Consider the following 24780-nt stretch of genomic DNA (forward strand, 5'->3'; position numbering starts at 1 on the left):
CAATGTGCAAGACATAAATGACAGCAAGGCCCTTTTGAGGTGAAGGTAAGGCAAAAGCATATCAATGGCCAGGATTCCAGAAGCAGAGTCCAAGTTCTCATGGTAGACGCCTGAGGAATATGACCAGAGTGCAAGTGGCATGATTTTGAAGTAGCCAAGAAATCTCATCCCTTAGAAATTAAGACTTCTTACTCCAGACTCTCTAGAAATTACTTTCTCAAAGATTTCTCAATGATCCTTTAATTGCTAATTTAAAGACCATTTCTCAATCCTCACCTTCCCTGTCTTCCCTGAAGCTTTTGACATTGACCACCACCGCCCCCACTCCATCTTCTAGAATCTTTTTCTCTGTTGGAGATCATTTCTGGTTCTGTCCAATTTTCCCAACTGCTTCTTCTCAGGCTCCTGTGCTGGATCATTACTTGGCAATGGCTTCTAAGCCTTGCTATTTCCCTCTTCAAATTGCCTTGTTTCCTTCTCTTTAAATAAAAAAAATTTAAAAAAAGAAAAAGAAAAAGGCAAGTTTCTTGAGGCCTGGAATTGTCCTGTGTCTCCAGCACCTATCAGTTACTGTAAAATAGTCACTTAATAAATATTGAACTGAGTTGCCAGTTTTAAAGCCAAACTAAAAGGCAAAAGGCTGCTGTGTTACTGTTGTTCAGTCATTTCAGTCTCATCTGACCCAAATAAAGGTACCGGAGCAGGTTGCCATTTTCTTTTCCAGCTCATTTTACATAGGAGAAAACTGAGATAAGCAAACTCATTCAATTAGTAACTTTGCAATTCTATAATGAAACCTTCATTCAAAGACACTGGCCATTCCAAAAGCTCAATGACACAATCTTAAAAAGAAAAAAAAAGCAGTCATTTATACTTCTGTCTGTTTTGTTCTGCACAGTCAGTACAGCCTTCTGTGGGTGTTACTTCAATCTCATTTTTCTTTCAAGAATGAGTCATTACAGCCATTACATACACACCAAAGCAACTTTTTTTTTTAAAAGAAAGGAAAACAACGAATTTTTTTTACCTCTTTTTCCTAAGGCAATAATTACTGGTCTTTCTGAGAGGCCTAAATACTCTGAGTAAGGTGAGAGCTGTAGTTTTTTCAGTGGGATGCTTGGAGGGAAGGAACAAAATAGTAGCCTATGTATGTTCCTACTACCTTTCCCAACCTCAGGAATGCTTGCTAAAAATCTATCTGCAAGCATCACTAACTCGCTTTCTTCTCTATTAAAACAAACAAGAACATAGACTCTGAGAGGGAGCATGGCATAGGGGATCCAAGGCCAACCCTGGAGTCAGATCTACGGTCAAAGTCCTGCCTTCCTAATAACCAAAAGGCAAGTCCCTTAAACTTTCCGTGTCCCAGGCAACTCTCTAAGACTGGAAATTACAGAGGATAGCCAATCTGCAGAGCTGGAAGTTTCCATAGGCAGAATTTCCTGCACTGATAAAATGACAGGTCTTGAGCAAAATAAAATGCTATAATTTAAAAATTATATCTAAGTAAATGCCACAATCACCAATTTTACTTTGGCTGGGCAAAGAAGGTCTAGTCTAGGGTGTGGTGAGTCATCTCAAAAAAGTGTCTTACTTACAGCAGTGTCTTACAGACTGATAGAAAGACTACAAACAAGGCATTTTGTGAAAGCTAAATAAATTAGTTATTAACTGAAACTTTTCAAAGTAATTAACACATGTATATTTTGAAATAATAAATTATTCATTTAGGTTTTGCTATCTTGTACAACCCTATGTATAACAGTATTAACTATAAAACAAAAACTTAACAGTTCCTATTCTGAAACTTTTACTACTCAATTATAAATACATTCAGATCCTTTGGGGGGGGGGTTGGCTTCTAGCCAACTTTTGAAGTAGTTCCTAACTATAATAATTTATTCTATCTTCACGCAAGTATTATTGCCTGTTTAGATTCCTGAATAAGATGATGCATGAACTTAAGATACATTTTAAAAGTACAAATGTATCATTTAAAGGAATGCACCCTCTGAGGAATCACTCAGCTTTCAATGCAATGAATTGCTGTTACATTTAGTGTGAACATCCCCAAAATCCATGAGGACAAACATTTTTGCAGATAAAACACCCACTATTCACCTCAAGGTTTAAAGGGGGAAAAGTAAAAACAATCTGAAGTTTAGACAAATGCTTGTTACACTCTTCAGTAATATAGCATATGAAGAGGAGAAGGCTGAGTCAATAAGTAATGATCTTATCCTTTTTAACTATTATCTTGAACATAAGAAATATAGTCAAAAAGGAAAATAATAATTCTATGAATTTGGAAATATCTACTTTTCAGGAATATTTGGTAGTAACATCTACCTAAATTATCCTGATTAAATAATAGTACATTTTCAATGTGTTGTCTCACAGTCAACAAAACACATGTTAAATACATATGCAAAATATTTTTAAATCATTGATCTAATATTCTGGAATTCTATTCATTGTAAGCCTAGCATAGCAACATATTAAATTAATCATGTTTTAAGAATACAGTGCCAAGACAGAATATGAAGCTGGGTTCAATAAGTTAAGGAAGTAAGATTAATATTTACCAACAGTGTCTTAGTCAGGACATAACAGTTGTCTAATGAACATAAGTACAACTAGGTATTCCATATGGATGGGCACAGGGAATCAATTAAAATACAGGAGAATTAAAGTATTCTATGTTCAGTTAGCAAAAGTATCACTCATTTTTGCATGGTTTTTAAAACTCAATTACAAGAATTTTCCAAGGTATGATGAGAAAATGGAGCCAGTTTCATAGAATATCTGAGTACCAACTACTCATTCCAAGATGTGCAAAATAACAACTGTCTAATCACATGGGCCTAAAGATTATTCATGAGGAATAAATTAGAACACGGTAATCAAGAGAAAACAGCTTGGTGGCACAACGAATAGAGCAGTGGACCTCAAGAAGACTAGAGTTCAAATGTGGCCTCAGACATTTACTGGCTGTGTGGCCAGGGCAAATCACTTAAAAACCTGTTTTCTCCAGTTTCCTCATCTGTAAAATGAGCTGGAGAAGGAAATGGCAGCAAACCATTCCAGTACGTTTGCCAAGAAAACTCCAAATAGGGTCATGAAGAGTCAGACACAATTGAAACAAATGAACAACAACAAAGATCAAGAGAACATAAGTTTGCAAGGGTGGGTCAAGACTGCAAGCCATAGAGATACTCTGGGTTACAAGGCCTATCAACAAGCCACCAGCAAGGTCTCCCTGTGGTATACCCTCTCCACTTCCAATTTCCAGAATACTTGGAGTATACAATCTGCTTGTTCCTTTACAAAGTTTGCTCCTTCCAGCAGCACCCGGCTCCCAGGAAACCAAATGCTGTAAGTTCAGCACTCCTTAGTAAATTGTGTCCAACCTTTCTGAGCAACTGTGACACTCACCAAAAGCGAATGAAAGAAAAAGCATTAAGTACTTAAATGTGCCAAGCATTTTGCTAAATGCTGGGGATATAACTAAAAGCAAAGTCAGTACCTTCTCTCAAGGAGTCCATATTTTACTAAGGGGAAATTAACACATAAAGAAGAGTTTGGCTTCAGGGCAGACAGTGGGCCCAAGGACAAAATTCAGATATAAAAATGGAAGCTATCAATAAAAATGAGATCAAAATAAAAGGAGCTCTTAAAATTTTTAAAGGTCCTTAATTTTAATACGCACAGTGAGTACTACTACAATGGGTGTTTTAAAAATGCAAATTTGTTCCAATAAGATTGATATATTGGGAACATTTTGAGCATTTTTTAAAAATTTTGAATTTGCTTCAGCACAAGTCTTCAATGAGAAACAACTTGAATGCTGAAAACCGTACCATTGCATTTTAACTCCCAAGTTATAATCCTTTCTAATGTACTTCCAGAATTCAACGTTAGGTCTCTGTCGAGGTAAAGTGCCATATTTACCGTATGTCTATATATATTGTATACACTATTGTCTATAGCAAGAGAAGTTGGGGTCATGGCCTCTCACCCAAAGTTTGCCCAAGCTGCACTCTGCCAGCCAGGCTTGTGGGAACTTTGAGTCTTAGCCAGCCCATCCTTTGAGAAGGGGATGGGGAGGCCTATTTATTGTAGTATTTATGTAGCATTTCTTAACCATTTAACATTTATAGAACTGTACTACCATTTTTATTATGTTTATTTTACTTAAATGTGTCACTGAGGAAGTTTTTAAGTGTTGTAGCCCTAATGCCATTGTTCCCATAGGCTCTGGTTTTACTATCTGATTTGGTGCTTTTAGGTAACTCCTGCCGAGTTAGAGAACTAACCATAGACTGAATGGATGATTGTGGAACTGTAGTCAAAGGGCCAAGATTCAAACCCTGATTCTGCTATTCACTACTCATGTGGCTCTGGCCAAGTGGCTTCACTTTGGGGCCTTTCACATCATCTGAAAAATGAGGGGGCTGGACTAGATGATTTCCATGAAGTTTTCCAGATCTAAATTTATCTAGGATAACATTAACATAAGTTACTAGCACCAAATATTTTAAATTCATAACATATTCCTTCCATTATTTCCTTCAATAAGCATTTAATCATTTTACTTAACAATTTTGCAGGCTCAAGTGCTCTCTTCTCTTCTGGCTTCTATGACTCTGCTCTCTCCATTCATTCCTTTCCAGTCTCCTCAAATTCTTCCCACCACTATGCAGACTCTATCAGGGCTCTTTTCTGACTATGTTCTTTCTGCTGGTGAGCCCATAAGGAAGAGAGTAGCGAGTACTAAGGAGCCTACTCCCTGTTCCCCTTGTCTTTGAGTAAGATGTAGCCCACTCCTGGAATGTTCTCCTTCTTCACATCTGCTATTTAAAATCCTATAGCTTTCTTCAATCTCCTAAAAGCTCTTCCTCAGGGTGAAATGCCTCCCTTTGGAAAGCTCTTTTTTATTTTAAAGTATATTTACTCTGCATATACTTACTTACCAACATATTTTCTTCAACAGTAAAGTCACTGAGGTTAGGAACAGTTTGATTTTTGTCTCTATATGCCCAGCACCAAATACATAACATTGACTCACTAAATGTTTAATCATCATCTCTTTAGAAATTATATATAAAGATATCCAGCCCGAATCTCTCACCCAAACCCTATTCCTAGGACATCAATTGCTTGCAGAATATTTCTGGCCAACCTAAACTTACCATGTACATGATAGAACACCACCTCCTTGTAAATCCCTCCCAGTTCTAATCTTTATTACCTGTCTGACCACAGGCAAATAACTTAACATTTCTTGGCCTGAGTTTCCTCATTTGTAAAATGAGGGAGTTGGACTAGATGACCTCTTAGGTAGTTTAGCTCTAAAACTGTGATAATTAGGATCTTAATTCAATCAATCAATCAATCAATCAGTCAAAACCCATCTATTAAGCACTTTCCAAGTGCCAGGAATTAATTGTTCTAAGCCCAAAGGAGACAAAGAAAGGTTAAAAGCAGTTTTTGTCCTCAAGGAATTCACATTCTAATAGAGAAGATAAGATGTAAATAACTAGGCAATCTAGGATTGATTCAGAGAGCAGACTGGTAGTCTATTGACAGTGAATACTACTAAGCCTCTATCTAGTGAGCTGCTCTTTAGAAATTACCCATGATTCTTCCTTCCCTCTTCTTCAACCCCCATAATTAATCAGCTGCCAAGTATTATCAATTTTGCAATATTTTCAACAAAGCCTTCACTGTTTTTCAGGTCATCATCTCTCACTTGGACTACTAAAATAGCCTCCTATATGATCTTTCTGAATATAGGCTCTTCCCTCTCTAATCTCTTCACCAGAGAGGCCAAATTGTTGCTAAAACACAAATGTGAGGCCTGTTATCTATTCCAAAATCTTCAATGGTTCTCTGTTGCCTCAGGGATAAAATACAAACAAACTGGATTGGTATTTTAAATCCTCCAACCAATCAAAATTAAAATCCCTAATATGTACCAGGCACTGAATGGAGATGCAAAATCAAAAGTGAAATTACCTCAGTCCTTAAGGAGTTTACATTCTACTGGAGGGATACAACATTGTATTAAGAAGTTAAAAATGTAGTGATAAGTGGGGGACAGAGAAGCACTAAGAACTGGGGTAACCAGAAAAGATCTCTTTAAAGAGAGAGGATTTGACCTGAATGTTGAAGGGAGCTAGAGTTTCTAAAAGGAGATAATGAAGGAGAGTATTCTAGATACACAACACTAACTGTCAAAGGTACGGAGATAGAAGATAGAATGTCAAGTAGAGGGAAGAGGTAGTAAGCTAATCTGACACAAGAACAAAGTATATGACTGAAAGCAAAGTGGAAGCCCACAAAGAGGCTGTGACCAGTCTGTGAAGGCTTTTACATGCCAAACGGGGGAGTTTATATTTTATCAAAAAGATAATGGGGTGGGGGGGTGGGAGAGATGGGTGGCTCAGTGGATTGAGAACCATGCCTGGATATTGGAAGTCCTGAGTTAAAATCTGGCCTCAGACACTTCCCAGCTGTGACCCTGGGCAAGTCACTTAACCCCCATTGCCTACCTAGGCCTTACCACTCTTCTGCCTTAGAACCAATACCCAGTATTGGTTCCAAGACAGAAGGTAAGGGTTTAAAAAAAAAAAGATAATGGGGGAATTGCTTCCTGAGCATGGTGGAGAGTCAGCTTATTTAGGAATAAAGAATTTAGGATGAATTGGAAAAGAAGAAAGCTTGGCTGAAGAGACCAATTATAAAGTCCTGCAACAGACTGAGAGGTGATTAGTTTCTGAACAAAGATGGTTGTGGTGTGGATAGTGTGAAGGGAAGACATATGAGAGAGGCTGAGGATCTAGGACCAACAAGGCAGCAAATAAATGTAAAAAGAGAAGGGAGGGAACAAGGATTTATTTAACAACTACAACGTGGCAGGCACTGTGCTAAGCACTTTACATGTCTTATCCTAATAAAAACCTTGCAAGGTAGCTGCTACTATTATCTCCACTTTACAGTGGAGGAAACTGAGGCAGACAGAGGTTAAGTGACTAGCCAGATCACAGAGCTAGTAAATGCCTGAGGCTGGATACAAAACTTGGGTTTTCTGAGTCTCAGATACTCAGTTGTTTCCATAAGCAAATAGAAAGAGCAAAGAGTCAAGGCCTGGATGACTATAAGAATGCTGATATTCTTAACAGAAATAGGAGGGGAAAGAAAAATGGAGAGGATAAGAAAATGGGTGGTTCTTAGGGAAAAATCATGAATTTTGTTTTGGCCATAAGCAAGTTTGAGAGGCCTATGGGGCAGCCAAGTGTCCAATAGGCAGATTTAGATGTTGAGGAGGTAAGATGAAGGCTGGATGTTTAGATTTGGAAATCCTCTGCATAGAACCAAGATGTGAATCCATGAGAGATGATTATCAATCAACAAACATTTTAAGGGCCTACTCTGTGCAATGTATTAAGAAGTGTACAAGGAAAAAACAAAGACAATAGAAGTAGATACGAAGTGTTTAAGGACAGCTTGGTAGCATAGTGGATAGAAAGCCAAGCCTGGAGTAGGGAGAACCTCAGTTTAGAGTTGGGGTTAGAGTTACCAGTACAGAGTATTAATTCTAAGATGGAAGGTAAGGGTTAAAGAGTGTTTAACTTCATATCAACTCTAAGACAGAAGATAAGGGTTTATTAAAAATTATTTAACTATAGCTGATAAAATCACCAAGATAAGTGTATCAACTGAAGAAAAGATCCAGGATAGAGACTTGTAACACAACCACCCAAAAAAGATTCTGTCAAGATCAATTAGAATCAGTTCAGCAGGTAGGAAGAGAACCACAACATAACAAGGTCTTGAGAACCCAGGAAGGAATATCCATCCAGAAGTTGATTATAGTCAATTAGGTCAAACACAACAGAAAAGTCAAGATGGATGAGAACTGAGAAAAGGTCACTAGATTTAGCAAAGACTGACTGTATATGGAAAAGAAAGTAAGTGTATTGGAAGTCCTTGGTGATCTTGGAGAGAGCCGTTTCAAATGAATAAGATGGAAGTCAGATTATATGGGTCTGAGAAGCAAGTGGGAAGTGACATAGGAGGCAACATGAGTAAAAATACTTTTTTTTCCCTCGTTTGACTGTAAAAGCAAGGAAAGATACAGAATTTTCATTTTAAGGGGACAATGAATCAAGAGGATTTTTTTTTAAGAACAGGAGGAAGCTGGATATGTTTGATGTCAGTTGGGAAAGAACCAGTGGATCAGGGAAAAGTATGAAGATAAGCAAACAGGAAGGATATTCAAAGGGGCAAGATAATACAGGATACTGGTGAAGATGTGATGATCAAGGACATAAAATATTGGAACTGACAAGAAGGTTCACCTTATCCTCCCTTGACTAGAGCCAAAGAGAAGAAAAGAGATGGTTCAAAGGATAATCTGAAGTGTGAAACTGGAGAGCAAGGTTCACTATATAGCTCCCACCTACTTCTCCAGGCTAATTTTAAATTATTCCATTTCACAAACTCTTTATTCCAATCAAAGTGATTTACTGTCTGTTCCATCTATGATACTCTTATCTACCATATCCAGAATACACTCTTTTCTCACTTCCATCTCCTAGAATCCTGAGCTTCCTTCAAATCACAGAATGGGTTCCTCCCATGATAGAGAGATGGGAGGGGCCTTAGAAATAATCTAATCCAAAAGCCAGTGGTTTAATTATTTGCCTGAGCTTTAAATCCTAGTCCCCAACTCAGAAATTCAGACTCTTCATTGCATCATGCTGCCTGATTCTCTTACCAGTTGATTATTAGCACTCTTTCCCTCTTGGAATGACTGTGAATCAAACTACTAATCAGCAAGCCCCTATGAAGGAAGGCACTGTTCTAAGTGCTGGTGATACAAAGACAAAAGTGAACAGCCCTTGGGGTAGGGAGTTGGGGAGGAGGGGGGAAGGAGGGAGGCAAGGCTCAAGTGACTATCCTGGAGAAAGTAGCACTTGAACTTAGTCTTTAAAGAAACCAAGGATTCTAAAAGCCAGAGTTAAGGAGGGAGAGAATTCCTGGCACAGCAACAACCAGCAGCAAGCTAGAGAAACAAGTATGGTATATGAAAGAACAGTAAGAGGGCCACTTTGACTAAAGCTAAGGGATCATAAAAGAGAGTAATATGAAAAAGGTTGGGGCCAGGATGGGAGGGACTTTTTTTTCTTTGTATTTTCAAGCTTAACAGTATCTGGTTCTGAGTAAGTGTTTAATAAACACATTCTGGGACAGTGAGATGGCTCAGTGGATTGAGAGACAGGCTAAAAGATGGGAGGTCCTGGGTTCAAATGTCTTCAAGATACTTCCTCACTGTGGCACCTTGGGCAAATTACTTAACCCCCATGCCTAGTTCAGTGATGGCAAACCTTTTAGAGACTGAGTGCCCAAACTGCACTCTCCCATCACATGTGAGTCCCCCACCCCAGACAGGGGAATGTAAAAATTAAATTAACTCTCCCCTGATTATGAAAATGAAATTAATTAACTCTCCCCTGATTGTGAAGATTAAATTAACTCCCCTGCCCATTTTTTAGATTTAATCATCAAAAGTATAAACATCCCACTTAATCAAGTGGGGTAGGTCTGTGACCCACATGTCCATAGTGGGTGACGAATCAGAATTAAACTGCCCTCTGGGCAGTCCTAAGCAAAGCTTCAACTGTAATTTGGTAGACTTAAAAGTGGAGGAAGGCATAGGAAGTGACACAAAAGAAAGTGTCTTTTAAAGGGAGTTACAACTTCTTCAGAGTTCTCAAGTTCTTCATGGTTGGGACTTCTGACTGCTCTCATTCTTCTGGAGTTCTGAGTTCCAGTTGGAGGCTGGTGAAGAATCTGCTGCCTGGACCTGAGACCCTGTACCTGGTGAGACTGTCCTTTATCTCTCCCTTTGGACTGACACATGGTTAGTGAAAAGAGATGACTCCTTTCCTGGATTTTCTGAAGAGACTAGCCTTAGGAGAGCCCTACCTCTTGAGAGAGACTCCCTGCATCCCCAGGTCCTCAGCTTTGCCGAGGCCTCTCCAGCTAAGGACTAAACTCCCCTGCCTGAGTTAAGCCAGGGGTTGGAGTAAAATACTTAGTACTTAGGCTAGATATCTTACCCTATCCTCTCTCTGATTTCTTGCTTCATTCTTTCTATATTTTATAAATAAATTATTTAAAAAATCTCTTGGGAATTTCATAAAATTCCTGGCGACCCTACTCTTGAATAATCCAGTCCAACCTTTTATATAAAAAACCCTTATCTCCTCCTTACAGGAAGGAGGAGGCACTCTCATTGGGCTGCTGGGAAGAGGGGCAAATGAACTGAGAAATAATGGAAAGGAGGAAGAACAGAAAATCTAGGAAAGAGCCTTAGTGTGTATACCCACAGCTAAAGGGCTTGAAAAGAATGATGTTCAAGCAAAGGAAAGGGGTCAGATAAATAAGAGAACTGACAGAGAGCAGTCACATAATCCTAAAGAGAATAAAACATGCAGGAGGAGAAAGTATCAAATGTTGAAAAAAGCCTTCTCTCTCTCTCTCTCTCTCTCTCTCTCTCTCTCTCTCTCTCTCTCTCTCTCTCTCTCTCTCTCTCTCTCTCTTTCTCATATCATTCATTGTCTCTGTCTCTGTCTCTCCTTCCCCCTCACCTTCCATTTTATTTTTAAACCCTTACCTTTCATCTTGAAATCAATACTGTGTATTGGTTCCAAGGCAGAAGAGCGGTAAGGGCTAGGCAATGGGGGTCAAGTGATTTGCCCAGGGTCACACAGCTGGAAAGTGTCTGAGGCCAGATTTGAACCTAGGACCTCCTGTCTCCAGGCCTGGCTCTCAATCTACTGAGCCACCCAGCTGATCCCATAGTATTTCACCCTTAACAGGTTTCTGGCAGAATTCAAACTGTAGGGGATGAAGAAGTAAGTGGAGACAAAAATTGTAATTAGCTTTTACTTTGTCTTCACTTACTTGTATACAATGTTATATCTACCAAGATAATGTAAGCTCATCCAGGGCAAGGCCTGCTTTGCTTTTTGTATCTGCAGAGCCTAATCCATTGCTTACCCATGGTAGGCACTTAGTATTGATTTAATCAAATTTATTAAGTATCAAAGAACATTTAGATAGAATCATTTAAGGAAAGCAAGACCAATAACTACTGAAATCAGTATAATTTTCAACAAGGGTTGTAGGAGGCAGAGGTGAGGATGCCACATAGCAGCAAAAAAACAGACTACAGCAGTGATTGTGAACAAGTGAGGAATGTCCTCAGCAAGTGTAGAGAGGGAGAGGGGAGTGGCCCAAGCACTCCACTCCTATGGGAAGAGGGGCCCATGATATGAAAAAATGTCCTCAGGCACAGTAGGGAGGGAGAGGGGAACAGCTCAATCCAAGTCCCTCTGCCTTTCTAGTAATGAACTTGGGGGGGGAGGGGCACCGACTACCTACAGAAAGCACTCTGAGTGCCATCTTTGCATTTGTGAAGGAAACTAACTGTAAATGTCTGAACAGGGAGACTTATAAAGAGTGAAAGAGCTACAAATGGTAAACTGAATAATTTGCATTTTATCCTAGAGGTAACAGAACCACAGAAAATAGGGGATGAGAGCAGTGGTTAGACTTGAAACATAAATGTTAGCAGCTCTGGATAGGATAAATTGGAGGGTAGAGACTAAAAACTAGGTAAATCAATTAGACCTTGATAATACTTAACAAGGAAGTCAAATTATTACTATGTAACCTCTAGTCTAATGCTAATAAAACAGAAAGGTCTCCAATTTTGAATCAATCGATGAGCTAGTCAAAAAAAAGCTTTTCATTAAAAAAAAAGTTTACATTTATTTTATATTTCAAGATTTAACAAGGTATTTTCCTTATAGGGACCCTGAGATATAATTATCCTCATTTTATATATGAGGAAACTGAGATCTGGAGAATATAAATGATTTATTTATGGTTACAGAGCTAATGTGTATCAAAGATGGAATTCAAACCTATGTCCCCTGACTCAAAGTCTAGAAATAATAATGAACAATTCCCATTCTCTTCATGAAATGAGATATTAATTGTCTTTGAATTATTTCTAAAAAGAACTCTCTTCTCCCTAGTTGCAGTATGTCCTCAATCATCTCCTATGGTGAATTCTTCACTTGAAAGTACTCTGTTTTTCCCTCCCTACATCTCTAATGATAAAGTCTGGGGAAATATTTTTAGATTCATACTTTTTAAAAAATTCACCCTTACTGACTTGAAGAACTTTTAAAGTCATAGGTATGATCACAATTTATTAAATTAGCCGTAATGTAAATAAATAAGCTATAAATGAAAATCAGCTCTACTTTACTTTGGTCAAAAGTATACACATCTACTAAAAGTGACAAAATTAAAGAAATAAAAAATCTCAAATAGCAGCTGTATCTCATCTATCATATGCATACTGTTTTATAGAGACAAGATGATAGTAATTTATGCATTATTTTGTTAGTGACAAGATCAACTTAAAAATGAATAAAAGTGAAAGTTTATTTCTACAATCTTTCTATCAAATCCTTGAATGAGAAAGAGCAAAAAGGTTTCTGAATGGAGACAATTAATATACTAAAAACTACAGTATAAATATAGAGTATAATCATGTAAGACCCATTAATATTGAAACCAAATAGCAAAATTAAGTAATTTAATAGTAGCATGATAAGTTTGTAGAAAGAGGGTTCTTAGCCCAATTTGAGGGAGTCTATGAACTTTGATGGGGAAAAAATTACATCTTTGTTTTCACCAACTTTAAGTGAAATTGAGCATTTCCTTCAATTACAAAGAAAGGCAACAAAAAATGGTATTTTAAGAAGTCCCTAAGCTTCACAAGATCTGTCAAAGGGGTACCCGGCATACAAAAAAGGTTAAGAACCTCTTCCTGAACAAAATAACTTCCTTCCCTAACACTATATTAAAAAAAAAAAAAAAGCCCTGACAGAGGCAAAGGAAGATGAGTGACTAGAGCCGACATTTGGCACCAGTTCAAACAATAGCAATAGTAGGAAGCAATGGTTTTGTAAAGGATGAACTTTTCATTGCCATGGGTGCCAAAAAGGGTTTAGGAGAAAAACAAAAGAATAAAGCAGAGGTCCTGACTGGTTGCCTTGTGCTCCATATATATCACCTTGGGAATGAGTCCAGTTCTGCTTCAGTCCCTTGGCTATGTAGACGCAAATCTGGAGGACATGCTTCAGTGAACAGTAGTTCTCAGTTATCCCAATTATCAAGGAACTCAGAAGTTACAAGTTAGTTCCAGGACAAGGCGATTGATAGTGAACTAAATTTTCCAAACTACAATGTCCGAAGACTCAGATCAAAAACGGAAACCATAAGATTCAGTCTCAATGATAACAAAGCACAATGTGCTAGACACTGTGCCAAGCCCTTCTATTACTTCATTTGATCTTAACAACACTCTCTGGGGTGGGGGGGGGGGGGGTTATTCAGTCATTTCAGTCATGTCCCTATTTGGGGTTTTCCTGGCAAAAGCCACAAGCCCATTTTACAGGTAAGGAACTGAGGCAAAAAGAGTTATGTGCCTAGGGCCACATAACTAGTATCTTAGGCAGGATTTGAATTTGAGTCTTCCTGGCTCAAGGTCCAGTGATCTATTCCCTGGTGGCACCTAGCTGACCCTGAAACCTACTTTATCTCTACTTCCCTAGGATTTGGACTTAGATAGGCCCAAAGTAAATCATACTGTTTGGATTCCTCTCACCACAATATCAAAAAGACAAATTATGTTTCAATGAACAATAAGGGCAACCTTGCAAAGTAAAAGCAGCATACAAGGAGATTATAAATGATATTCATTCTCAGGAAGCTATTTATAACCTTACCACTAAGACAATCCCAATTCTGCTCACACACAAAAGATTGTGTGTGTGTGTGTGTGTTTGCTTTGTTTCTGGAGGGAGAGTAAGCTCAGTACATAAAATGAATAACTCTTAACATGACAATCCTGACCCACATTGGACTATCTAGTTGAGTAGTTAAAATGCAACTTTTTATTGGGGAATATTAACTACTATAATGAGTTCCTAAGATAAGTCATAAAAAGGTTCAGTCTTTTAAAGAGTAAACTTCATATCTCTGGGATGATCTGGAGAGGACAGCAGAATAGGTTCCCTCCTGTTTTAATAACCTTAGGATTCTCTAAAGCAGAGTCTACCACTCTAAAGTATAAAGCTATGTGACTACAGACTAGTCATTTATATATCCCATAAGCATGTTTTCTCCCCTATAAAATTAGGATCACACCAGTTGAGGTAGTCAGAAGGTAATGGATTTGGAGCCAGAGGCCCTACTTTGAAATCATGATTGACAGCCCCTGTGACCTTGCACAAGTCTTTGAAATTTTCTGGGCCTTGGCTTCCTCATCTACAAAGTGAGGAGGGAGAACCACATGGACTCTAAGATCCCTTCTCACCCTAAGCTTCTGCAGACCTTTTTGTTGTCTGTCCAGTTACTAAAGCCTTCTTGCCCAAATTTGTTCTCTACTTGATTTGTGTGTCCCTAGATATAACCAATATATGCACAGTCTCCCCCATCAGAAGCAGAGTTCCTTGAAGACAAGGGCTGCATCTGCAGCAATTGGCACAACACCTAGCACAAAGTAGCAGTAAATAAATGTTTGTTGATTTGATTGCCCACCACTCCCATCTATCTCACAGGATGGTTGTAGATTGAAGCTGCTGCCATGCTAGGCTATGATTTCCTAGGATTCTCTCTGGAGAAGAGAGTGAGTGTTTTATAGAGGCCATTTCCCACCTCCAATCGATCTGCTCAAGGGCTGTTAGCCTTTTTTACTCAGCCCTCCAGCACAACTCCTGCCTACTTCCCCCCATTATCTCATGGCTCTGAAGGATATGAGAAGTAGTTCATCCTTATAAAAACAGTGGAGAGATATCTGCTCTACAACAATAGGATCAAATCCTATACTTCTGCACTAGACCAATGGGAAAGTTTGTTTTCTATTGAGGGGAAAAAATAAGGAGAGGGAACAGAGAGGAGAACTTCAGGGTTTTCTTTTTCAATAAAACTTACATTCTGCAACCTGAGTAATAAACTTCAAAAAGCAGAGTTGACTGATGTCTCAGAGAATACTAGAATAATAACTAGAACCATGATAATTACAATTCCAGCAGTTGGGTGACATCAGACTGAAGGCCCATTTCCAGGTCTGGGTGGTAGAGATGATTTAATCCCACAAAAGGAATGAGTTCAATTAAAAAAAAATAACTTTAACTGCCTACCCCTCCTCAGGTAACAAAATATAAGCTTCAATTTTACTGATGTTTCCTTTGTGTTGTGCTTGGGATCTGTGCCATGGAGTATTAACATAAATGATACCATACCAGAACAAGATTCTTTCAGTAACCAAATACATCAGATATTCTACCGAATTCTACGCTAAAATGTATGCTTGAAATATAAAGTCCAAGTTCCAATGTCTGACTGCCTGATTATCAAAAGATTCTAAAATTGATAGTGGAAAAGAGCGGGTAATACTGAGTAATTCTTTTGTGTGTGTATGCACATATTTCTGACATATGTAGCTGTCATATATAAACATATATACTTGCAGTATAATCTTTAAAAAAATATCTCTACAGCTGTAGATTTGCAGAAAATAGTACTTCACTGTATCATCTCTTCTTTCAGGATCACAGATTTAGAACCAAAGAGCTGAGTACAGTCATCTAGTCCAACTCCTTCATTTTATCAATAAAGAAAATGAGGGGCAATCAGGTGGCACAGTGGATGGAAGACTAGGCCTAGAGTCTGAAGGAAGACCAGGCCTAGAACCTTAAGGACTGGGGTTCCTTCACATCTGGCCTCAAACCTTTCCTAACTGTAAAATCCTGGCCCAGTCACTTAACCCTGTTTGCCTAGTCCTTGTCCTTCTGACTTAAGAGTTGTTACTAAGAGTAAAAAAAGATAGGAAAAAAGAAACTGAGGCCTCTTTGAACTCTAAATTTCTGATACTAATAAAAAGGAATAAAATATAACAGTTCTTGCCATTAAAAGTTCTGGTAATGAAAATAAATAACTAGATGTCCTAAAGATTAATTTCAAGGCTAGAAACTGATAGGTACCCAGATTCAATACCATGCTTCATTTTCTGTTTCATACAACTGGCCATTTGGGGAGAAAAGCAATGGAAAAGTGACATTTTTCTAGAGCACAATTAAATCCCAAATTAATAAGGAGAAGAGAAAAAACACACTGAGGACAGGAAAGAAAAGCAAAAATACAACTTTAATTGACAGGCAGCATGGTATAGTGGAAAAAATGATGAATCTGGTGGGTTTGGAAATAACCTAGGTTCAAATCCCAATTCTACCCAGGTAACCTAGTTGAACTGTGACTCAATTTCTTCAACTATAAAATGAGGGGGTTGAACTAAATGACTTATAAAGTACTTTCCAACTCTATATGATAGTTTTCAAGTTCTTTTAGTATTAAAAGACCATAGATGTAACAGTGAATAAAATTCTACCTTTTAATAGATGCCTTGTTTTTTTTTTAAACCCTTACCTTCAGTCTTAGAATCAATTGCATATTGGTTCCATGGCAGAAAATCATAAGGGCTAGGCAATGAGAGTTAAGTGACTTGCCCAGGTTCATAAAACTAGGATCAAGAAATATATCTTTAATCATTTCACTTCAGATGAGTATTAGTTTTGGTATGTACTTTCTGATGTAACCCTTCAACATGAGAGTCATTTATTTTGGTCTTCAAGCTTAATGATCGATATACAATATAGAAAAATGCACAACCCTTTTGTGCAAGAAAACAGAACATAATTTTCTTCTGCTGGATCTTTTCTAATGAACAGAAGGCTGGAGATGGGAGGTCCTGGGCTCTAATCTGGCCTCGGACACTTTCTAGCTGGGTTACATGGGCAAGTCACTTAACACCTCCCCAACCCCCTAGTCCTTACCACTCCTTCTGCCTTCAAACCAATTCTAATTATGAAATGGAAAGTAAAGTGTCTTTTTTAAATTAATTGAATGGATCATACATATTTGAGGCTGGTAGAGACTTTGGAGGTCTTGAGTACAGTCCTTTCCTTTAGAAGAGGGGTTAACTGAGGCTCCCGGGGCTTTAGTGGCAGAGCAAGGCCATTGGAGTCCAGACCCACTATACCAAGTTGCCTCTCAAATCACAGAGGAGATGGGCTTAAGAGGCCAAGTACAGCCCTACAGAATGTGAGGGGCAGTGTTCTGGAAGACTGGCTCAAGGTCACCCACAAAGCATCGGAACCCAGACCTTGAGCCTCAATGCATTCCCCTTCGTCCCGACTCTGCTAGGTGTGGTTCAATGGAAAAGAGGCTTCCAAAACAAGGGGTCCTAGGTTCCAATCCCGCCCCTTCCTGTCAGACCTGATCAAAGTCACGGTCTGAAGAGAAAATCTGAATGGATAGCTAACTAAGCCATGGGTCGGGTCTGCCAGAGACCCAGAGCTGTCCCTTTCCCCACCACACCCACCCTGTGGAGGGGGAGCCCCGTGCGGGCAGGGTGGTTCTGGGAACATAGTAGGAGCCTAATTGGTACCCGGGGGCGGAGGAGGAGATCGCCGAGCCCTAAGAGGAGCTGGAGCCTAAGAGAGGAAGCGGCATTGGTGGTGGGGCCGGTAACAGACAAGGGTCGGTGGGGGCGCGCAGGAAGCCGCGACATCCTGCCCCTCCCACTGGCCGACCCTGCTCTCGTGCGACCCGGCCTCGCCCCCGCCCCGCCCCGCTCCCACCACGAGGCCGCGGCCCCGCGCCCGGGCTGCAGGCGAGGCGGGGCGGGGCGGGGCCGGGCCTGCCGGCCCCAGAAGAGCCGGCGCCCTCCTGCCCGCCCGCCGTCCCTGCAGCCCGGGCCGCCACGGCCCTAGTCCCGTGGCCCTGTCCCTCGCTTACAGATCTTGCCGCGCAGGCTCTGCAGCACGCGGACCTCCGTGTCATCGGCTTCGGCCACAGCTCCGTTCGCTGCAGCCGCCACCGTCGCCTCACTGAGAGGAGCCTCCGCCGCCGCCATGGTGCTGCCCGGGCCCCGCCGCCGCCGCCGCCTGCGTAGCCCAGAGAGGCCTGGCGGGGAGAGGCGGGATCGGGCAGGGCGGGGCCCAATCCCTACCCTTGGCTCCTCCCACCGCCCCCGCCTCGAGGGCCGTCATCCATCAGGCACCGCCCTCTGGCAGGCACCGCCCCTCCGCCGTCACGCCCCCGTCCCTCCCTCGGACACGCCCAGCCCGAGGTCCAACTTGTACCTTATAGTTTCCAGCGCTGAGCTGGCGGGGATCTTGGTATTCCCGGATTCGCCGGTTCGGAGAGGACTATCCCGGCGCGAAAACCCTTGGAGGGTCGTGCCCCGAGACCCCCTCTCAACCATTTCTCAGAGCTGCTTTAGCGGGAGGAGTTGGGGAGAGGATCATTCTGAACCCCCCCGGGAACTATTAAAGAGGTGACCCGTCTTGGCAGAGTCCACTCCTGCCCGCATGGGGCAGCCCACTACTCGGACCTCCGTGGGAGCAACTGCGTAGGGTGCAGGGCCCTTGTGAGGAGGGGTTTATTTCTGAGTAGCATACAGTGCCTGGCATATCCGTAGGCTCTTAATGTTTATTGTATCCGATCCCTTTGAAACACTTCGGTAATAGTCTTGTTTGGAAAGTGCCTGGTGCAGAGTAGGGGCTTAATAAATGCTTGTTCATCAATCAGTGCAATTATTGATGGAACTGGGTGATGTAAATGGTTAGACTGAAAAGGTGAATACTGCCTCACCTACTTGCTAGCTTGTGTGACCATGAGTAGGCCACTTAACCCTAGTTCCAGCCTCCAGTTACTTACTTATCTGCAGCCTGGAATTCGAACCTTGTCTTTCTAGACCCTGGACAGCTTCATTCAGCCTCGTTTCTTTATCTGTAAAATGAGGATAATAATAGCTAGCTCACAAAGTTATGAGGATCAAATGAGACCGTAAAACCTGGAAATAAATGCTGTTCATTATTACAGTTGAAATTTCATTGATGAAAAACGTTTGTTGTAACATAATCTTAGTTTCCCCAGAGCAAAGAAAGTGGTGGATTTTGGTCATAGTCAAAGACTAATTTATTAAGTGCCCTCTGGAGGAAGTATCCAGTTAAAGCTGCCTTCTTTTTTTTTTCTTTTTCAAACCCTTATCTTCCATCTTAGAATCAATATTGTGTATTAGTTCCTAGATAGAAGAGCCCTAAGGCAAAAAGGTTTAAGTGACTTGTCCAGGGTCACCCAGCTAGGAAGTGTCCGAGGTCATATTTGAACCGAGAACCTCTGGTCTCTAGGTCTGGCTCTCAGACACTGAGCCACCTAGCTGTCCCCCAAAAGCCTTCTTGACTTCACAGTAGGCACTCTATTTTACATATCTAGCCTTCATTTCAGAGGGAAATATACATTTAGATCTGGAAGAGCCTTGACATCTGGTCCAACCTCCTCATTTATAGGTAAACTGGACAGAAAATTGACTTGTCCATGATACCACAGGTAGTAAAGAGAAAAGCTGGGGACTTTAACCCAGGTCCTCTGATCCTAAAATGACTTAAAAAAAAAAAAAACTATTATGGTGATTAAAAAGTCCAAGGTTCCCCAGTGCATTTTCCCTAATTTTTCCTTGTAATTTTAAAAAATTGTTTTCAGATAAGACCACATATCATTCTGTAATGTGTTAAATCAAATTAGCTAACTCACATTCCCTGTTTTCTAGATGTAAAGTTTAACTAACTTTGAGATTTCTTTAATTAAGTTTATTTGTCATCAATGTGTTCAAATTGATGAAATTTTCCTCAAAAGAGTGGCATCATCTTTAAATTTCCTAAAAGCTGTTTTTTAAGTTTTATTTCTTCTTTCTATTTTACTAAAGATATCAAAATAGTTTTATCCAAAGAGACATTTTATTTCTTAATCTCACCAGATTTCTGGATTCTCATGGTAAATTTTAACACTCACAAAAAAGCAAAAACTCTATCAATTGAGAACACATGCAAAACATTTTGCAAAATCCTAATACTATATAAATACTATATGTTAATGTTATTTTTAAATATATCTTATATTTACTTACTATGAACAGGTTATATTTTCCTTTTCCCTCAAAATTTTCCTCTTCCTCCACTTTACACTCAGTATAAAACTGAACTCATCACCTACCTCTTGAGGGGAAGGGCTATGTGTCTCACTTCTGTATGTATATAACCAGCAACCAAAATGGGGATTGCAGTATATTAGACCTGGATTCAGGAAAAAAAAAATGAGTTCAAATCCAACCTCAAACATTTGCACACTTTGTGGCCCTGAGCAAGTCATTTAACTGCTCTTGCCTGTTTCAGTTTCTTTATCTGTAAAATGGTGATAATAATGGAACTTACCTAACAATTTATAAATTGCTTGGTAAAGTTGAGGGCCATATAAATGCTATTTGTATTGTAGCTTTTAAAAACCTGTATGGCCCATAGTAGACCTTTAATAAATACCTATTGGTTGAAGGCTAGTCATATTCTTCATTATTTGATGTCATATTTAATTGATCTCTTTGTGCAAACCTTTAAGTCCTTTAATTTTGTATTAGTGATACTTATTATTCCAGTGACAGTAAATTGAATAATCCATTAATATATTTTTAAAATCAGGTTTCTGAAACCCAATTAATTTAATCACAACATAATTAGGAAAGTAAGACATAACTCAAACCCTTTATTGCATTCCCTCTTGTTTTAAAATTCTAGAGTTCCTCTCATTTCTTCATGCTCTTAGGTAAACTAGAAATATTGCATCATGGGCTTTGAGATCAACTTCCTTCCTCAAATCATTAATGAATGTACTTAAAGCCCATTGGCCTCTATTCTGATGAGCAACCATTCATTACTACTCCTTTTCCTATTTCCTAACTTGCTTTTAAGCCATTCAGTAAGTTTAACCCCCTGTTTTTCTTTTGTTATGCACAAATATTTAAGATAGTTGTTCTAACTCCCCATATATTCATTGCATAGTAGAAATTCAGCCTTTATTTATTTCAATTATCACATCCTTTGGATTCATTGCCCACCAACATAGACTGCATGGCAACTCCAATGCCATTTCCATTCTCTGCATTATTTATTTCCTTATTTTCAAAGAATTGACAAATAATTCAGGAAAAGAGAAGAGTTCTTGCTTTTGGTATTTAAATGTTATTTATTGGGCTCCATACCAATATTACAAAACTGCTATTTCTCTCCTCTCCTTCCTCCCAGTGGGTGTATTTCCCAAGGCTTGGTTGTTGACAATCTGACAAACAGAATTTCAATGACTGTTTCTCTGTAAATCTAACTCCACTCCCAGAATTCCATTCTGTTTTTCAAACTTCCTTCTGGATATCTCTACCTCCACTTTACACTCAGTATAAAACTGAACTCATCACCTCCCCAAACTTACCCATCCTCCTAATTTCCTTATTTCTGTTGATGGTACCACCATTCTTTTGGTCATCCCTTGCAGGAAACTTTTTTTGTCATGACTTAGTCTTCCTTCTCTCTCATCTCTCCTTCATCCCTTCATTTGCTAAACCCTATGAATTCTGTATTGCCAGGCTCTTACTTCTAACCCTTCCTTCTCAAAGCAGCAGCTATGCCAATTTTGACCCTCATCAGTTACTGCCTGGACCATTCTAACTACCTCCTAACTTGTCTTCCATTCTCTAGTCATTCTCCTCTTCACCCAATTTTCCAGTCATTCTTATCATCAATCAACAAGCATTTGTGTTATATGCCAGGCACTCTGCTTAGTGCTGAGGATACCAATACAGAGAATTGTAGCAGTTAAAATTAGTTTCTCTGCTAGAAGTATTATATTTTTATGAGGTTTATTAAGATTAAGAATTAAAGAAAATACAAAATAAGAAAGCAGGTGTCTAGGAGGGCCAAATGGCCTATTCAATTACACTACATCATGAGAGACCCGGCGTCTGCTCAGAAGCGGAAGTAGGAAGAGAGACCTCAGTAGGCTTTACGGCCAGTTTAAATAGAAATTTTGATCTCACCCAGGTGTGGATCTCAGTGAGATTAGAGGGCATCTTGGGAACTCGCAAGGACTTCTGGGGATCGAAGTCAGGGGTTCAAATCTCCATTTTTACAGAATGAACATGGAATTCCTCTGCTTGAAACCCCTTACAGGCTCCCCTTTGACTACTAAATAACTAATAATCTTATTCTGGTATTCAGTGTCTTCAACAAATTGGCTTCCCTACACACTTGCAGCCTTATTTCACAAGACTCTTCTTTCATAAACTCAATAGTTCTAGCAAAACCACATCCTCACTACTCTTCTTGCCCTCTTTGTTCTCACCTAATCACTCCTTACCAGGATCATTTCTTCTCCCTGTGGATAAGGCACTTTCTTATCATTTTAGATTCATAGGCTCAGAGCATCATAGATAGTTAAGATAAGAAGGGACCATAGAGGTCATCTAATCCAAATCCATTCATTTTCCCAAGGAAGGAACTTCAGCTGGATGGTTGGAAAGAGACCTTGATAAATTGACCAGTTTTGTAGTTTCAACAGCTCTATTCACCAACAACCTATAAATGTAAAGTTTGTTCCAACAGCCTTGTTAGTTTGCCATATGCCATCCAGAAATCTGCTTCATCAGGACAACAAGGTGGCTGAATAGATTGAGAGCCAGACCTAGAGATGGGAGGTTCTGGGTTCAAATCTGACCTCAGACCCTTCCTAGCTGGATGACCCTGGACAGGTCACCTAACCCCTAATGCCTGACCCTTACTGCTCTTCTGCCTTGGAACCAAAACACAGTATAGATTCCAAGATGGTAAGTAAGGGTTTTTTTAAAAAAAGAGAAATATGTTTCATCCAGCTGAATTGAGAGGAGCCTTGTTCATAGAGTGCCTAACAGCCTATGCCTGCTAGATTGGGGCTATTTGGTTTTTTATTTTTATTTTTTGATGCCCTGTGCTCTGAGACATAGCTCAGGCCAAATTGAAAAACCAGGAGTACTATTATTCTCTCTACAGTTGTTCTGGCATTGTAATACACCCATAACTTAGCTGGGCTGGCAGTGTTTATTCCTATCTCATAAGAATGTGAACCATATCCTTCATGGTAGGGTTCCCCAAGGTCTAGCTCAGCTGGTTCCCAAAGCATCATAGCATTGCCTAATGGTAAGAAAAGCACTGATTGAGAGTCAAAAGATTGTTTTTATGAGGCTATAATTTCCTGATGTACAAAATGAGGTTTTGCATTAGTTGAGCTTTAAGCTTCCTTCCAACTTTCACATTTTATGCTTCTATAATCTATAATTTATTGTGTTGTTGTTGAGTCATGTCAGTTGTGGCTGACTCTTTGTGACCCAATTTGGGGTTTTCTGGGCAAGGATACCGAAGCAGTTTGCCATTTCTTTCTCCAGCTCATTTGACAGATGAGGAAACTGAGGCAAAAAGAGTTAAGTGACTTTCTCAGGATCACAAAGCTAATTAGTGTCTGAAGCCAGATTTGAATTCAGGATGATGAAGCTTCCTGACTCCAGGCCTGATGCTCTATCCACTTAGTTGCCCATTTATTAGCTGACTTCCTCCTTTGGATTTTGACCACCATCATGATATTGTCTGTTTTTAAAGTAAGTTCGGGATCAGAGAACCTGGTTTAAAATCCGCAGCTTCTCTTTTTACTACCAGCATTATCTTGGACAAGTCAGTTAACTTTTCTGGTCAGTTTATCTATAAATGAGGAGGTTGGACCAGAGGGCGTTTAAAGGACCTTCCAGATCTAAATGTGTATTTCTATCTGAAATTAAGGCTGGGAATGTAAAATAGAGGGTCTATAATGGAGTCAGGAAGGCTTTGGTTCAATTCTGCCTGCAAACATAATAATTCACACTTCATGAATGGTCCCTTTTTCTTTGCCTTTTTCTGGGAGAGTGTCCATCATTTCTCTGTACTTGCTCATTAGGAAGTCCAACTAACTATCTTATGGGAAATATGTCGTTGGTGAAACAATCTTAATAGGGTCCTCTCCTTTCCCTAGGCCTATTATATAAATAGTTGCTTCTCAATTATCTAGTATAGGTTAACTTTCAGTGGTCAGCTACCTTGCAAGTCCCTTGAATGATGAAAGCAGACTTATCCTTATCATACTCAGACAAAAGAATCTGGTAAGGGGGCAGCTGAGTGACTCAGTGGATTGAGAGCCAGGCCCAGGGACCTGGGTCCTGGGTTCAAATCTGAACTCAGATATTTCCTAGCTGTGTGACCTTGTGCAAGTCACTTACTTGACCCCCCCCCCCCATTGTCTAGCCCTTACCACTCTTCTGCCTTAGAATCAATATACAGTATACATAGTATTGATTCTAAGATGGAAGGTAAGCATTAAAAAAAAAATAATCTGGTAGCATCTATAATACAAGTTCAAGCTGAAAATCACCTATAGACAATCCAGGGCATCTCATATCCATTCACATGCTTTACTGATCCATTTTAGTATGTTAGTTAAAAGTTCAGTAATCAATATCAATCTGTTTATCTTTCCATTTTTCTTAGGCACTACCACTAAGGATGGCATATTAGGGCAGTTGGATTCTGTAATATTATCACCAGCATTTCTTTGAAATAGTTTCTGAGATTCTTCATCACAGACAGAAGAATTCTCAGATATTAATCTGAATGATCTGGAATTAGTGAGTTGATTCTGTGGGTTGTACCTTAAACATATCCCATATCCCACTCATGCAATGAG

General features: G+C 39.7%; 1 protein-coding gene across 3 annotated transcripts in view; it reads right to left on the minus strand.

Annotated features, from left to right (window-relative positions):
- Positions 1-18134, minus strand: part of RASA2 (RAS p21 protein activator 2) — a 154794-nt gene extending 136660 nt beyond the window's left edge. For all 3 annotated transcript variants that reach the window (XM_056807533.1, XM_007502113.3, XM_007502112.3), the window contains exon 1: positions 17950-18134. In XM_056807533.1, the coding sequence (XP_056663511.1) occupies positions 17950-18067 (118 nt within the window). In that variant the 5' untranslated portion in view covers positions 18068-18134. The remainder of the gene's footprint in view (positions 1-17949) is intronic.
- Positions 18135-24780: the final 6646 nt, after the last annotated feature.

This window comes from Monodelphis domestica, chromosome 8, assembly GCF_027887165.1.
Source record: "Monodelphis domestica isolate mMonDom1 chromosome 8, mMonDom1.pri, whole genome shotgun sequence".
In the NCBI taxonomy this organism is placed as follows: domain Eukaryota; kingdom Metazoa; phylum Chordata; class Mammalia; order Didelphimorphia; family Didelphidae; genus Monodelphis; species Monodelphis domestica.